The 16,332-nt window shown below is 40.6% G+C and overlaps 1 protein-coding gene across 1 annotated transcript in view; it reads left to right on the top strand.

The window, feature by feature from the left end:
- SLC35D1 (solute carrier family 35 (UDP-GlcA/UDP-GalNAc transporter), member D1) overlaps positions 1-11,239 on the top strand; it is a 50,723-nt gene extending 39,484 nt beyond the window's left edge. The window contains exon 12 of the mRNA XM_011936856.1: positions 6,156-11,239. Within this exon, the coding sequence (XP_011792246.1) occupies positions 6,156-6,264 (109 nt within the window). The 3' untranslated portion in view covers positions 6,265-11,239. The remainder of the gene's footprint in view (positions 1-6,155) is intronic.
- The last annotated feature ends 5,093 nt before the right edge of the window (positions 11,240-16,332 follow it).

The raw sequence follows: 16,332 nt of genomic DNA, 5'->3' as shown, positions 1-16,332 counted from the left end.
CAAAGTCTGTGCTACCCATAGTCTCTATCATCTTAGTTGATGGAGACTCCATCCTTCTAGCTACCTGGTTCAAAAATCTTGGCATTATCCTTGACTTTTCTATCTCATGTCTAATGATATTAAATTAATTAAATTAATGATATTAATCCAGTGTGTTAGCAAATTTTGTTGGCTTTACCTTCAGAAACTATCCAACAGACGATCTCTTGTCACTATTAGCATTGCTTTCATCCTCAGCTGAGCTAGATTGTTGCGTTAGTCTTGTACAGTCTTATCCCTGGTTTGACTCATCCACCTCCCTCTCCTGCTGTCAATTCTCAACAGAGTAGACAGTGCATTCTTTGCAAAAGGTAAGTCTGAATATGTCATTCTTTTAATGCTCCCATACTCCCCACTCCATGACTATTGAAGTTCCAAAGTCCTTACAAGGCCCTACTAGATCTAGCCCCTGTTTACCTCTCCAAGTTTAGCCACTGCTTCTCTTCTTCTCCCTTACTCTACTTCATCCATATAGACCCCCTTGCTGTTCCTCTAGGATGTTTGGCGTGCTCCCTCTTTAGGACCTTTGGACTGAATATTTTCTCTGCCTGGAATATACTGCCAGATATTTGCGTGGCTAGCTTTTATGCCTATAAGTTTTTCCTCAGATGTTATCTTCTCAAGGAAATCTACCTGGACCAAACAAAAACATGAAGGTGGAAATGCAGGTGTTGGATGAGGGCTGGGGAGAATGGGCAGTAGGCACTCCAGTGTGGTTAGTGTAAGAGGGATTTCACAAGGATAATTCTGGAAAAGTAGGTCAGTAACCGAGTGTGAGGTGCCTCTCAAATGTCTCATAATGGAGGAAGAATGAGTGCCCAACTTGGAAGACATTCTGTGAGATACCAATAGACTGCGTAGATGGTAGAGGTTGGGTCAAAACTTGCTTACTTGCCATACAGTTAAGATCTAGTTAGGATGATCAAAAACAGAAAAGCCTTGAGGATGAAGAGAAGCAGCAATTGCCAAAACCCCTTTCATCTTTTTACTGTTCACCAATATTAGCCCCTGGTGTACCTTAGCGTTTTGACTTTCACATCTCTTGGGTGACATATGCATGCTACTTAACCTTGTGAAATGATCTATTGTCTCATATAATTTAACTATATAATTTAACATATGTTAATATACATATAGCATAACATCTAACATATAATATATAATAACATAACATAACATGTTAATATTACATTGTCATATAATTAAATTATATAATGTAATTCCTATGTACATCCTGTAAGAATGGTATTATAATCTCCATTTCACAGGTGTGAGGGAACTGAGGTTCTGAGGGGCTAAGTAACTTGCCCCACATCATAGAGCTTTGTAAGTGGCAGAGTGCACACAGTTAGATTGTCTTTATTCAACGCAATGACATCTTTATGTTTCTCTCTGTTTAGATTGGAAACCTTTGAAAGATGGTAGATACAGAGGCAGTACAGCTCTGCTGTATTTAGTTGGTGAGAAAGAAAATGGGAAAAGGCTTCCTAAAAGTTGCTGTATGGGGAGTGAGGATGGGTGTCCTTGGTCATTGTGGGAAGAATGTACCCAGAAACCCAGTTTCAGTTATTTGGCAAGAATTTTGTTTGTTAGGAAATAGCGGTACAAGGCAAACTCTTGGTTCATAGGTTTTGATGTAGATTGGCTTATTTGACATATAGAAGGCAGGGTCTGATCTGGGAGGCAGAGGTACCTGCCTAGACACATGAACAGACATGTCAGTGATGAGATATGTAAGAGGCAGCCTGGAAGTTAGGACTGTTGTTCCCTGGCCATAGCGTTGCTATATTGAAAGCATTTTTAGTGTGTATTTTTGGAATGGATATCTCATTGTTGGGGGCTAATGAATATGTCCATGACTATAGGTTTAGGAGAAGTAGACTGTGTTTGCATTGCTTTTGAAGATCAAAAGTGGATCAGAGCAGATCAAGTGGATTTAATAGATTCAATAGATTTGGAAGCAGTTTAGCACATTCCAGTCAGATTTGCGGTATTCTAACAAGGCCCCTGTCTCAGGAACTGTAGCTTTGTATTTTTCTTCTGGTTGTCTCCCAGCTGTGTCTGCCACAGCAGGTCTCTGTGAGTTAAGAGTTGGTAGTGCCACTTTGGGAGGCCGAGGTGGGCAGATCACAAGGTCAAGAGATCGAGACCACCCTGCCCAACATGGTGATACCCCATCTCTACTAAAAATACAAAAATTAGTTGGGCATGTTGGGGTGCGCCTGTAGTCCTAGCTACTCAGAGGCTGAGGCAGGAGAATCGCTTGAACCCTGGAGGAAGGAGGTTGCAGTGAGCCGAGATGGCATCACTGCACTCCAGCCTGGCAACAGAGTGAGACTCTGTCTCAAAAAAAAAAAGAGTTGGTAGTGCTATTGTTTGAAGATTAGACATGAAAATTGCTTGAAAATTTTTTAAACGGCATAAACCTAGGCTTGCATAATGATTTTACCTTATTTTTAATATGCATGTTTTAACTTTTTAAAAGAAAAATCTTGTTGACCAGTTCTAATACAAGTGGTTCTTCTTTTAAAAAATGAATATTTAGGATGATCTAATGTGTTAACACCAATTTCAGAGTACCAGAAGGTATCAACTTTCATGTGAATATTTATGGGGCCAATAGATTAGTTAAAGGGTCTCTGTTTGAAGTAGTGGAAGATCCTGATTTAGAATCATTTAGTAGTGATGTGTAAAAATTCAGATATAACCCTTCTCCCCTTCAAATCTGGGCTTTTCCTCATTTTCCCTTTCCCTTTCTTCCAGTTTTCCCCTTCCCCAAAGCTGCTAGAGAGCAACTTATAGAGTTCCTTCCCAAAGCGTTTACTCATCACTGCGTAACACATAGTATGCTCGCTGAGGAACGTTCAGTTCTCTTCAGGTGGTTCATGAATTGCCCTTTCTGAAAATTATATTTGATAATGATCAAGTCAGTAATAAAGATGAAATTAAAAATATTTTATTGTTGCCTCAGGTTACAACCATATGGCAATAGTGTGCCCCCTCTTTCATTATGTTACATCTCCTTGCTCTATGGTGTGAATGTTTGTGTTCCCCCAAAATTCGTTTGTTGAACTCTCAACTCCCAAAGTGATGGTATTAGGAGGTAGGGCTTTGGGAGGTGATTAGGTCATGGAGTTGGTGCCCTCATGAATGAGATTAGTGCCCTTATGTAAGATATCCCAGAGCATGATGAGAAGATACTGTCTGTGAACCAGAAAGAGAGCCCTCTCTAGACATTGAACCCGCCTTGATCTTAGACTTCCCAGCCTCTAGGACTGTGAGAAATAAATTTCTGTTGTTTATAAGCCACCATTTATGGTATTTTGTTACAGCCGCCCAAATGGAGTAAGACGTTTATTATTATAGTACCTTACCTTTTGTCAGCAGTGCATATCCCCTCTGGTCTGTGAGTGTCAGGGCTGACAGGGAAGGTAGGAGAGAAGAGAATGAAGAGATTATTCACATAATCTCATTTGATCCTCAGACAAGCTTAGACAGATAACAGTATTCTTATTTGATGAATACAGAAATGGATTCATTTGCCCAGGGTCACATAGCCAGTGTAGATTGAACATCTAAGATCCAGAATGCTCCAAAATCTGGAATTTTTGAATGCTAACAGGATGCTCAAAGGAAATGCTCTTTGGAACATTTCAGAATTGGGATTTGGATGCTCGGGCTGGTAAGTATAATGCAGATATTCCAAAATTTGAAATCATAAACACTTCTGGTCCCAAGCATTTTAGATAAGAGATACTCAACCTATAGTATATTCAGGATTTGAACCAAGACCTAACTGTAGAGTTCATGTTTTTTTCAATACACTGACTATGCTGGGAATATAGGATCTGGAATTATCATTAGGGCTAAGCCTGGAATAAATTCCAGGACATTCTTTGTCTTTTTCTATCCTGTGCTTCCCCAGTATTCCTATCCAGTTTAAATAGGGTTAATATGAACATCAGAGATTGTCTTAACAGGAAAAATAAGAAACATTTTTATTTTTTAGGTGGTTGTGGGAAGGGGAAGCTAGAGAAAGGTAGGATGAAAGAAAGGAGAGGTAGCTCTTCTACTTTGTTTTGTGGTGGGTTTAGAGGCAGAGGGAAATTGACTGTCATGTGGATGGGTGTACATATGAACCTTAAAGAACTTTTAGCTTCAGTCAAAAAGACTTCAGTAAGTCATTTCTTGGGTCCAGTCCAGCTACCAGGGAAGTAATCTACTTGAGGTACTAGAAGAACCAGAAAAGTTTCTAGGAGAGTCATACCAAATTCCAGAAAAAATTAAATGGGAAAAAGCTGCTAGATGAAGGAAAAGATGAAGCTCTATGAACATTGGCATAAGCTCTATGAACACTGGCATAAGAATTGGGTTCATGCCAGGCGCGGTGGCTCACTCCTGTAATCCCAGCTCTTAGGGAGGTAGAGGCGGGAGGATAGCTGAGCCCAGAAGATCACGACCTCCCTGGGCAATATAGTGAGACCCCATTCTCCACAGAAAGGGGGAAAAAAAAGGCCAAAAAAAGTGTAAGAATTGGGTTCATGTGTCCCCTTTCCTCAGGTGGGGTGATGGGGGATACTCAGTTTAGCAGTTACTGTGTTGCTAAGAAGTGCCAGGCCAATTGCAAGAGACTCTGTGCAGCTAAAAGAATTGAGGCCACCATGGGAAATTAACAAGATGATAAGGACAAAATGAGGATGGATAACTAATATCCAGTGGCACAAGGGTCATAAGGGAGGCAGCAGTTGGAGTGGAGAAAGGCTGACCTGGGTTTTATTCTGGTCTATCATTAGGATGCTTTGTGACCCTGAGCAAGTTATCTTATGACTCGGGGACTTTCCTCATCTATAAAATGGACACCTTGGAGGGATATTGTACCTTGGAGGGATATTGTACATTGCAGGAATATTGGGAAAATGGAAATGTATATAAAATGTTTGACAGGTAGACTTTAATAACTTGATTGCTCTTAAGTGCTGTGAGGTGCAGATGAGGAAAAGGAAGAATCTGGTTGGGAAGGTTCAATTGGAAAAGGCTTTATTTTGGGTTGATTGGGGTCTCAGAAAATGGCTAGTATTGTGTGAGCATGTGTAGTCAAGAACAAGCGCCAGTGCCTGATCCCGCTTTCTTCCTAGTGGGAACAAGAGCTAGGCATCTCTCACCCTTCTCCAGCTGGTCTGGGGCTGATGTCAGAGCCCAGAGGAGAACAGAACTAATTTCAAATAAGCAGCAAGTTCATGAGTCAAGTGGTCAGGCAGAAGATGAGGGCCAAACCCAGGGCAGAAAAATTGGAGCCCAGGTCAGGCACCCAGCTGGCTGGAATCCAAGGGAGTCCTGGGTGGCAGTCTCAGTGGAAGAGCCAGGGAGGGCAGGGCAGGAGTGGTCGGATCTGTGAGCTCTTCCAACCTACTTTCCACTTAGTGAATAGGGTAGGGGGCTGTGTATCCTAGGTGAGTTTGAGGTCCCCACAGAGAATGGACCAAGTAATCATTGTCATCAAAGAGTGATCCTTCTTGGTGGGAGGTGCAATGGGTAAGTGAGGGGTACCAGCAACCACCTGTCATAGGCTGAAGGCCCAGCTGCTAAGTTCCCCACTGTGAACTTGCTTTTAGTCAGAGAAAAACCAGCTCTGTGAATCTCATAGGGTCTGCATATTTAACTAATTTGGGATGCTTCCTATTCATGCCTATTTTTCCAAATGCAAAAAACATACAACTAAAAATTTACCTGTAGTGTCAGCATCCAGCTGTAACCACTGTTAATATTCTTGGTGTGTTCCTCACAGACTTTTGTCTATTCTAGTGTGTACTGATGTACATATTCATGTTCATTTAAATAAAATGAGATTAGACAGTGCTTGATGTTTTATGATATATTTTCTCATAAAAATTTAAGCTGTCTCTAAAATTTAATATGTCAATGCTTGTTTTTATTTTATACCATTTTAATAGATGCATAGTACTCCGTTGTATGAATTTATACAATTCCCCACTATGAAACTTTACCCTTCATCTAATTTTTTGGTGTAAGTTTTTGTTTTTTTTTTTAACCAAGTAGAGTGTTTACCCTAAAACCCTCCCTTCCTCCATCCCTTATAGTGGTTTTCTGTTTTGCAGCATTGCTGGGAGCCTGGTGTATTCCTATATCACTTTCACTGAAGAGCAGCTGAGCAAACAGTCAGAGGCTAGTAACAAGCTGGACATTAAGGGGAAAGGAGCAGTGTGACCAGAGGACTGCTTCATCTGATACGTAGGCCTAAGTTTTTAATCAACTCAGAACACTGGCAATTCCTACACAGATACTGAGGTGTCTTGATTATGGAGGAAATACCGTTCCTTTGCACTTGTACAATCTGAGGATTGATTGCTGCCTTTTAAAATTTTATGATGAGAGAAACTTATAATTGACTCTATTTTAAATATGTTGTTTGAATTAATTTATATCAGACTGGAAAATGTACTGGGCTTTTTAATTTATTTTTCTTCTCTGCCGACAGTGAAACATCAGTGTTTTGAAAGTATTTTATTTCATAATTTGATATCCAGGTGACCCTGAGAGCTGCATATATAATGTTTGCCAACTGGAGCTTCATCATTCAAATTGTTGCTGCATCTGGAGGCAGTTTAGCCTTTCCTCTGCTGGAAATGCAGACAAATATGTGAAATTTCTCTTCTTTGAATTTTATTTCTTATGATTGCATTGTCTTCGTCATAGCGTCATTCCATTTGCCAAGGTAAACAACTTTGGCACTATAAAAAGATGTGGGGCTTTGAAGTGTATTGCTGTCTACGTTAGCTTCCCTGACTTCCATAGGAGGAGCAGAGTGCATTCCTTGAAAACATGTTCTTTTTTTGTTGTATAGAATGGGGATAATGAAGGGGGTGAGAAAGTAGGCCTTTTACTAATTTATTCATCTGTTTGATTTATTGATTCAACTAAAATGTTTTAAGTATATGTGCCAGGCATTGTGCTAAATACTGGGGATACAGAGATGTTTGCAGAGGTAGTTGAAACATCTCACTCCTGCCATAGTGACTGAGGTAAGGTTGCGAATTTAGCTCTGTTAAAATCATTCAGAAGATGTCACTAGGAGTAAGTTGTTTCAGCCCTCAAAAGCCGCAAGTTTGTGAATTGGATTAAAAACACCTGCCCTACCTACCCTGCAACAGTGTGAGTTCAAATGCTGCAATGTGAGATGAGGTACAAGTAAAGAGCTGTGTTTTGTAAACTAGTGCAGCTCAGCATTGACTCCCTCTCTAAGTGAGAATTGCGGACAGGCAAGTCTGTTTTCCATTGCCTCCTTCCTTTGGGTTCAGTTGCTCTTTGAATGAATATGATAAGGTCCCACATTTCTGAATTTATTGGTTTGAGGGGAAAGGCTGGTTAGATTCTTCATATTGTCACTGGTTGGTTTTTCTCTGGCAGTGTCAGTGTTAGAGCTGTCATCTTCTTCCTTAAATGGCATGAGCAATGAGCAAACTTCCCTCCTTTCAACATTCCCACCTACATTATATGCCCCTTGGCTCACTTACTGAGCTTGCCAACTTCTCTCAAAACCATTGCTGCATTTTGGAAGAGCAGGTGTGAATGGGCATTGCCTAAATTGTCTCTTGGGGTAATCTGGAGGGTGGAGATTTTAACTCAAACATAATCCTATGACTTGACTCAGAGATATCCATTGACCTTGAGGATTAGTGTGTTTGCTCAGGCCAGTTGTGCAGCCAGTGTGCAAGAGATTTGGTGCCTTTGCACTAATACACACACTAGTGTCTACTTCATTGGGTTTGGAATCCACTGGACTCTGTTGACCTAAACAGTTAGGGTTTTGATTTTTTTTTTGATTTGAAAATTTATATTGAGATCATTTTCATATTCCTGCCTTTCTCTTTTGGTTTGTCTTTTCTCAAGCCTGGCTGGCGGTGCTCTGTCCCTAGAATTATCCCTGCAGCCGACTCCCAAGTTACAAGCTTCATTAAGAGCCTTAGACTCACTTTTTTCTAGCATCTTCTGACCTGAGAAAATTCCACTGGGAGTAAAGGATATTATCTTGTGTCATATGGATCTTACTCTCCCTATTTTACCAATGAGAAAACAAAACTCAGAGAAGGATGACTTACTAATACATCAAACCCATATCCTTTTTACTGAACTATGACTGCCATTTAATTAACCGCCCTTCCCCTCTGAGGGACTTAGGAAACAGATCCTGAGTTCACTTGAACCCTTTCAAAAAAGCAAGCAGTTGATTGAATTTGGTGTCAAAGAGGAGCATACTTTGCAAATCAGGAAGAGTGACAGGGTACCCTGTCCTGGAACCTTTATCCCACTTCCAGGCTGACTTTAGTTGGTAATGCACTTCTGGCTGTTAATGTTGTTAACACTTCCTGGTTTTGCTTAGATATAGTGAAAGGGCATAGTGAGAGCTATTTTTAGTGATTCTTTTCCTTCTGTCAGCAACATGAAGGAGGGACCTTTGAATAATTTTTGTTGTAGAGTATTTCTTCATGAAAGGCTTTTGGGTGTGTTTAACAGTTGTTGGGCTAGAGCCCCACCAGGAGTTGAACTGCCTCTTGGGGGTCAGGTTCCCTAGGAGATCTGTCACCTCTTCAGGAGTATTTGAGAAAATTGTGTAATTACAGCTTCACTAAATGCACGTGACAGGCTTCTGTGCCTTGGGAGCCCTGGCTTATGCTGAACCTTCTGGCTGACCAGAGCAGTACAGCAACTTCTGCTTGCTGGATGCCTCCTTTAGCTGCTAACCAGCATTGCAAGATGGAGCAGCGTGAGCAAGCTGGAGACTGAATAGTCTTTTGGAGTTTGTGTTTTGATTTTTGCAGGCGTGTTACAATATACTGGTGATTTACCTGGTATTGTGGCACCTCCCAGAATCTCTGGTTTTTGCCCCATGTTTGATATTTACTAGAAATAAATGCAGAAAATCTTTGTCCTGTTAACTGCCTCCTGGGAGAAAAAGAGGCAATACAGAGTTAACTCCTTAATTTGCCCACGGAGACAGATGAGCTGTGGTGTTCCAAAAGACAAATTCTATGACTAATGGCTCCTGTTCAATGTAAGTGAGGCCCTCTTTGGCCAATCTGCTTCTAGTCAAGGCTAAATGGATTGGAATAACCCTAGTTGGCCAGGCTACACGTTGCCAACATGTCCTGTTGAGTTTTATTTGCCCCATGTGGCTGTGGACTTTATGAGTCAATCATTCATAGGCTCCAGTTTGCACCTCGTTTTTTTTTAAAAGTGCATTTACACGCTTTTGGTAGTCCTGTTTTATCAAGAATCCATGGAGGGTTTTGGTTGGTACAGCTGATGCTGGATCCTCACAGAGAAACAGTAGAGTTTCACATTGAATCGGTTTGAAATGGCGCCCCAGGACTTTGGGCCTCCCTTGCTTTACAGCCTCGTTCAGTGAGCAGAGATTTAGTGAGCAGCTGTTGTATGCCAAGCATTTTGCTAAGCTCTGGAAAAAAGATAAACAAGACATGGTTCTTGCTTTCAAGGAGTGTGTAATTCTTTGGCCAGACATGATAACCTGGACCCTGAGTGGGAGAAAGGAGACAGATGAAAGGAGTCCGTGATTTCGTAACCAAGAACTGCCTGCATAGTTATGAGTATCACTGATTTTAGGGGTGCCCCACAGAGCTAAAGCATTTTTTTAATCTGAGAGGACTTTCGTAACTCATATTAGTTAATCTTCTAGCTCTGAGACAGCAACACAGCTCTTAGAATTCTGTAAGTAGCCTGAGGCCTCCTCTACTGTACATGTTTTTGTTTTCCCAAAACTGTACGTTTGGTTTCTCCTATGAACAAGACTGTAATTGATTTTTCTGTCTCTGAGGAAAAATGTTGAGAATAAATGAGATAATGGATATGAAACTACTTAGCACAATGCCTAGTACATATCAGGCACTCAGCAAATGTGGCTACCGTGTCATTATTTCATGGTGAGACTCAAGGCAAAACAAGATTCTTAATTTATGCTCCATAAATGCTAGAGGCTTGGGCAATATGGTATATCCTGGTATGACCCTGTATCTCATTGCCTCTAGAATCCTTAGGTAACAGTTTTTGTTCACTGTCTTTTCTTTTTTAAAAATATCTACTGGACACAATTGTAGCCATTACATGATGCAGGTGATTCTACCTATTTTTTAAAAAGAACAAAATTGCTTTTATATTGTGATGGTACATTTTAATAAAGGGGAAAAAATTTCCCCCTACTCCCCCTCCTTTTTTTTTTAAACAAGGTCTTGCTCTGTCACCAGCCAGGCTGGAGTATAATGGTGTAATCATAGCAGCTCACCACAGTCTGCAACTCCTAGGCTCAAGTGATCCTCCTGCCTTAGCCTGCTAAGTAGCTATGACTATAGGCATGTGCCATTATGCCTGGCTCATTTCTCCTCTTTTTTTTTTTCCAGTAAAGACAGGGTCTGACTCTGTTGCCAGACTAGTCTCAAACTCCAGGCCTCAAGTAACCCTTCTGTCTCAGCCTCCCAAAGTGCTGGGATTACAGATGTGTGCCACATGTCCAGCCAGGAAAATTATTTTCTGTCTTAAAGGAAGATAATTACATTTTAGAGTAGCAAGTCAGTTAAATCTTTCTCAGTTTTTCATCTTAAGATGGCTCCTGCAAAGGCCAGCAGCGTTCCTTTTCCCCTCTCTGAATTGAAAGCAGTTGACCCCATGCTGCCCCTGCTTCCAGGCCTGTCTCGGTTGTCATATATTGTGAGTCCCTGGCACCATCACTGTTTTCCAAGCCAGTCTTCTAGGTCTTACTTTCAGGATGCTGCTTCATGGTATGAGGATATAGTTTACAGTGTTGTAGTTTTTTTTTTTTAAAGCTTTGTTCTTTGAAAATACTTTTTAAAAAGAAATCTACTGGTTAGATTTATTGTCTCACAAAAATGTTTTTAGAGATTATTTTTTTCACAGGTGTTTTCTTTCTCATGCTGATGATCGACTGATTTTTGTCTACAGGTAACCTCTCAGTATTTTTTCATTTTAGAGTCTATTTACCAAATGACCATTTTAGTGTTAAAAGGTACTGAGGAATTGAGGTATGTAAATCAGGTGACATAAACATGAAAATTATGTGCCTAAATATTTTTGTAATGGTGTAAAATAAATACTTTTTCCTGAAAACAAGTATTAAAATTCCTTTGTAACTGCATACAGAGACTAATCCAGAGCCAGAAGTCTGCCCGTATTTTAGAGGTTGGCATCCTGTTAGTTGATTGAGACCCCGTATGTAGAAAATACTATTTTCTATACAAATGCTTTTATGAATAGTACATAGGAGTGAATATCCAGTGTCTTGTGGCATACTTGTGGTAAACCAGAAGGAAAGAAATGCTAATCTTTCTGTTTTCAGGATGTTTCAACTGCATTATCAGGTTTCTAAGCTTCTGAGTAGCTTACACATCAAGTAGAGGCATTTTGGTACACGCAGACTCAACAGGGGTGGAAGCACATTAAGGTGTGTCAGAGGGAGAAGCATATTAAACCTTTTTTTAAGAAAAAGATTGTGGTAAAATACAAATAAAATATACCATCTTAGACATTTTTAAGTGTACAGTTTAGTAGTGTTACATATATTCACATTATTGTTCAACCAATCTCCAGAACGTTTCCTTGCAAAATTAAAACTCCATACCTATTAAACAGAAACTCACCATTTTCCCCTCACCTCAGTCATCGGTAACCACCATTCTTTCTGTTTCTATGAATTTGACTACTCTAGATATTTTATATAAGTGGAATTGTACCATATTTGTCTTTTTGTGGCTGGCTTATTTCACATAGCGTAATGTCCTTTGTGTTTTTCCATGTTGTAACATATGTCAGAATTTCCTTCCTTCTTAAGGCTGAATAATATTCCATTGTATGTATACCACATTGTTGATCCATCCTTTTGTTGATGGGTACTTGGGTTGCTTCTACCTCTTGGCTATTGTGAATAATCCTGCTATGAACATGAGTGTACAAATATTTTTCAAGATCCCACTTTTTTGTGTGTGTTTTTTTAGATGGAGTTTCACTCTTGTTGCCCAGACTGGAGTGCAATGGCACCATCTTGGCTCACTGCAACCTCTCCTCCTGGGTTCAAGCGATTCTCCTGCCTCAGCCTCTGGAGTGACTGGGATTATAGGCATGCATCCCCATGGCCATCTAATTTTTGTATTTTTAGTGGAGATGGGGTTTCACCATGTTGGTCAGGCTGGTTTCGAACTCCTGACCTCAGGTGATCCACCCGCCTCGGCCTCCCAAAGTGTTGGAATTACAGGCGTGAGCCACTGTGCCCAGCCAATATCCTCCTTACTTTTCTTTTGGATATATACTCAGAAGGGAAATTGCTGTATCATATGGTAATTCTAATTTTTTTGAGAATCCACTCGACTGTTTTCCATTATGGCTGCACCATTTTAGAATCCCACCAAGAGTGCACAAGGGTTCCAGTTTCTCCACATCCTCATCAACACTTGTTATTTTCTGTTTTTCAGATTGTAGCCGTACTAATGGATGTGTTGTGATAATCTCATTCTGGTTTTGATTTTTATTTTCCTAATGATTAGTGATGTTGAGCATCTCATATGCTTGAGCTGGTGTTGAGTTGTAAGAATTCTTTATATTCTGGATTTTAACCCCCTTAGAAATATATATCTAAGGAGATATATATTTTTTTAACAGCTTTCCTCCTGTTTTCTAAGAATTTTGTAATTTTACATCTTAAATTTAGATCTTGAATATATTTTTGATTTCTGTATATGTTATAAATACATATTTAACCCTTTTAGATATAGGGTATCTGCATATATATATACAGATACATCTTTATACATCTAAATCTAAAGGGGTTAAATATATATATAGATATAGATATATATCTAAAGGGGCTTAATTAGGTATATATATATATATATTTTTTTAAACACAGGGTCTCAGGCTGGAGTGCAGCGGCCTGATCACAGCTCACTGCAGCCTCAATTCCCTGGGCTCAAGGAATTCTCCTACCTTAGCCTCCTGAGTAGCAGAGTAGAGGTGCATACCACCACACCGCGCTCATTTTTTTTGTAGAAACGGGGTTTTGCCATTGCTGCCCAGGCTGGTCTCAAACTCCTGGACTCAAGCAGTCTGCCTGCTTGGGCCTCCCAAAATGCTAGGATTCCAGGTGTAAGGTGCTGTACCCAGCCCCCTTATCAGATATATTATTTGCAAATACTTTCTCTCATTCCACACGTTACCTTTTCACTCCTTTGATTATATCCATTGACTTTGATGCACAGCAAAGTTCTAAATTTTTATGTAATCCAGTTACTTACTTTTACTTTTGGTGGCATATTCAAGATACACCGCCAAATCCAATGTGAGTTTTATAATTTTACACCTTAAATTTAGGTCTTGAATATGTTTTGAGTTGATTTCTGTATAAGTGGTACAGTAAGGGTCCAACTTCATTCTTTTGCATGTGGATATTTCATTTTCCCAACACCATTTGTTGAAGAGATTGTCCTTAACGCATGTGTTTTAATCAACTTTAAAAAATCCTCTTAGAGTCTGATTTCTTTCTAATCTATTGAAATTAGAATTCATCTTTGTGATAGCTTATTGTCTCACTTGGCTTCCTTGAAGCATAGGCTGTCAGTATTGGGCAACACTATAGAGGATGCACTGCTAAGAGGAGAAAGTACAGAGCTGGTGCCATTGTGTACCCACAGTGGGTCAGCAGTTACCAGGTAACTTCAATTCTTCTTTTCTACAGTTCTCATCACTTGGGGCCCATGTATCCATTGGTTCATCCATCCATCAAGCCAGATTGAGTTCACTGGGGCCAGCACCCATCCTCTAGTAGAGCCCTGGCATCTACAGATGAAGCTCAGAGAGGCACACTTTCCCGGTGTGGTCAGGGAGCCCGCCCGCATTCAAACCCCAGTCAGTCGGACTTCAGACACCCTTGCTCTTTGCCACCATGCTGGGTTCTCGTTTCTCTTAGTCTGTCTGTAATAGACTTGGCAGTACCAAACTCATCATCGCTCTATACTTGTCAAATGTTATTTTTCATTCAGTGTTCACCCACTGGATTTAAGGCTTAAGCATGAGCTGGTAGCTGGTTTAATCTGAGAAGGCACAGCAGCCATTCCTTTCCAGCTGTGCTAAAGGTGCCCTCTTGTGGCAACATCTGCTTTCGGCAGCTAAATGATGGAAAGCAGTTTAAGAGGAAGGAAAAGTATTTACTGAGGGCTGACTATGTGCTTTCACCAGGTTAGGGCTAAAATGTGCCTTTGCATATTTGGTACTTTCAGCACTTCACTGATGCATAAATGGTGGCTTCAGCCAGGCTAAGGAATTTGTCCAACATCACTCACATGAAAAATGTAAACCTGGACTTTGATTCCAAAACCCTTTTCTTTCTGAGGAATACATTTCATATACCATCCCTCGTTGTTAGAGAAAGCAACAGGAGGGTTTTGTCAAGAGTGCTTTATCATATCTGCCTATTTATTTTCAGATAATTTTTTCAATGAATATTTTTGAGGACAATGTCCACAAACGACAGAATTATGAAAATATAGCTGAGATATGCGTATGAATGTGTGGGAGGAGGAATTTCATTCCACCTGCGAATGGTAGGAAAGGTTTCCTTGGAGAAATGGCATTTGAGCTGATTCCTGAAAAACAACTAGGATTTGACTGAGAAAATACTGGCAGGACAGCCCTCCCACCTTCTAGGGCCTCTGTCCCACTCCTTGACTGGAGTGCATCTTTCCTTATAGTACGGGCCCTCATCTCTGTGGGTCTTCCTTGACCAGCCTGTCTGAAATAGGCTCCCCTGCTCTCACCACACCGTGTTCTCTTCTCTCCCTTGCTTCATCTCCATAGCACTTCAAGCTCTATGAAGACAGAGGTTGGGTCTGGTTTTGTTTTTTGAGCATAGCAAGGCAGAAACATGGCCTCATTTGCATTTTAGAAAGATCACACCAGCTGTAGTATTTGGATTGTATACTGTCAGAGGTTGGCAAATTCAGATGTCTCACAGGGGCCAGGCGTGAATGCAAATGAATGCAGTTAATAAATACTATAGTGAGTGGTGGGGCTTGGGATGCATACCTGCTCAAAGGCATGGAAATAAAACAAAAAATCTACCAGCCAGACTTAGCCCTTTGGCTACTAGCATGACTAAGTTGAACTACTACAGATCAGATTTGCACTGTAACAGGATCACTGGGATTTCTGCGTGGATGACTGTCAGGTGGGGGTCGTGAAAGGGCAGGACTGAAGGTGAGTGCATCAGATAGAGCAGACTGTTGTTCTAGTGAGAATGATGCGGTCCTAAAGTACATTTGTTCCTTTTTTCAGAGAAAAGAAAAGGGATGTGAGTTATTTTAGGAATTAGAATTAACAGGTGGTAAGTCTGTTTCTTTTTTTTTAAGTAAAGTCTCTTCTTCTTTATTTTTTCCTTTCTTGCTGAAATGTGTCTTCAGGAGACCATTTTAACTTTGGGAAATTTTTTAAATTAAGCATTTTATTTCATTGTTTTCAAGAAACCACCTTAAATACTTAATTAAAACTTGAGGCCTATATTGAAAACGGGTTCCCTGATAGTTTCCAGAACATTATTTGAAACACCTATTTCCTCAACTAAGATTTAAAATTTTAATAATCCACTGTAGGATGCTAAATAGACTTCACCCATTATCACTTTGGATTGTTTTTTTCTTTTTGAGACAGAGTCTCCCTCTGTCACCCAGGCTGGAGTTCAGTGGTGCGATCTTGGCTCACTGCAAGCTCTGCCTCCCGAGTTCAAGTGATTCTCTTGCCTCAGCCTCCCGAGGAGCTGGGGCTACAGGCTTGCACCACCATGTCTGGCTAATTTTTGTATTTTTAGTAGAGACAGGGTTTCATCACATTGGCCAGGCTGGTCTCAAACTCCTGACCTTAAAGTGATCCACCCACCTTGGCCTCCCAAAGTGCTGGGATTACAGACATGAGCCACTGCGCCTGGCCTGGATTTCTTGATATCTTATTGTTTTCATCATCCATCAGAATTACGAGTTCAGCTTCTCTCAGGATCAAACTGGCAGTTCTCAGGGTGCTGTGGCGCTAATAGTGACAAAGTAGACTTAAGATGGCCACATGACACTGACAGGGAAACGAATCATCTTCACCGGAGTCGTCAGGTGAATGGAACATGGCCCACCTGTGGTAGGGCTGAGAGTCCAGTGCTGCACATGGCCATCCCATGACCTAATGAACACCTCAGCATGCATACTTGCAAACCTAAAT

Source organism: Colobus angolensis, unplaced genomic scaffold (genome assembly GCF_000951035.1).
Source record: "Colobus angolensis palliatus isolate OR3802 unplaced genomic scaffold, Cang.pa_1.0 Scaffold158, whole genome shotgun sequence".
NCBI classification, from domain to species: domain Eukaryota; kingdom Metazoa; phylum Chordata; class Mammalia; order Primates; family Cercopithecidae; genus Colobus; species Colobus angolensis.
The sequence above is the reverse complement of the archived record's forward strand: the minus strand, read 5'-3'. Positions and strand labels throughout refer to the sequence as shown.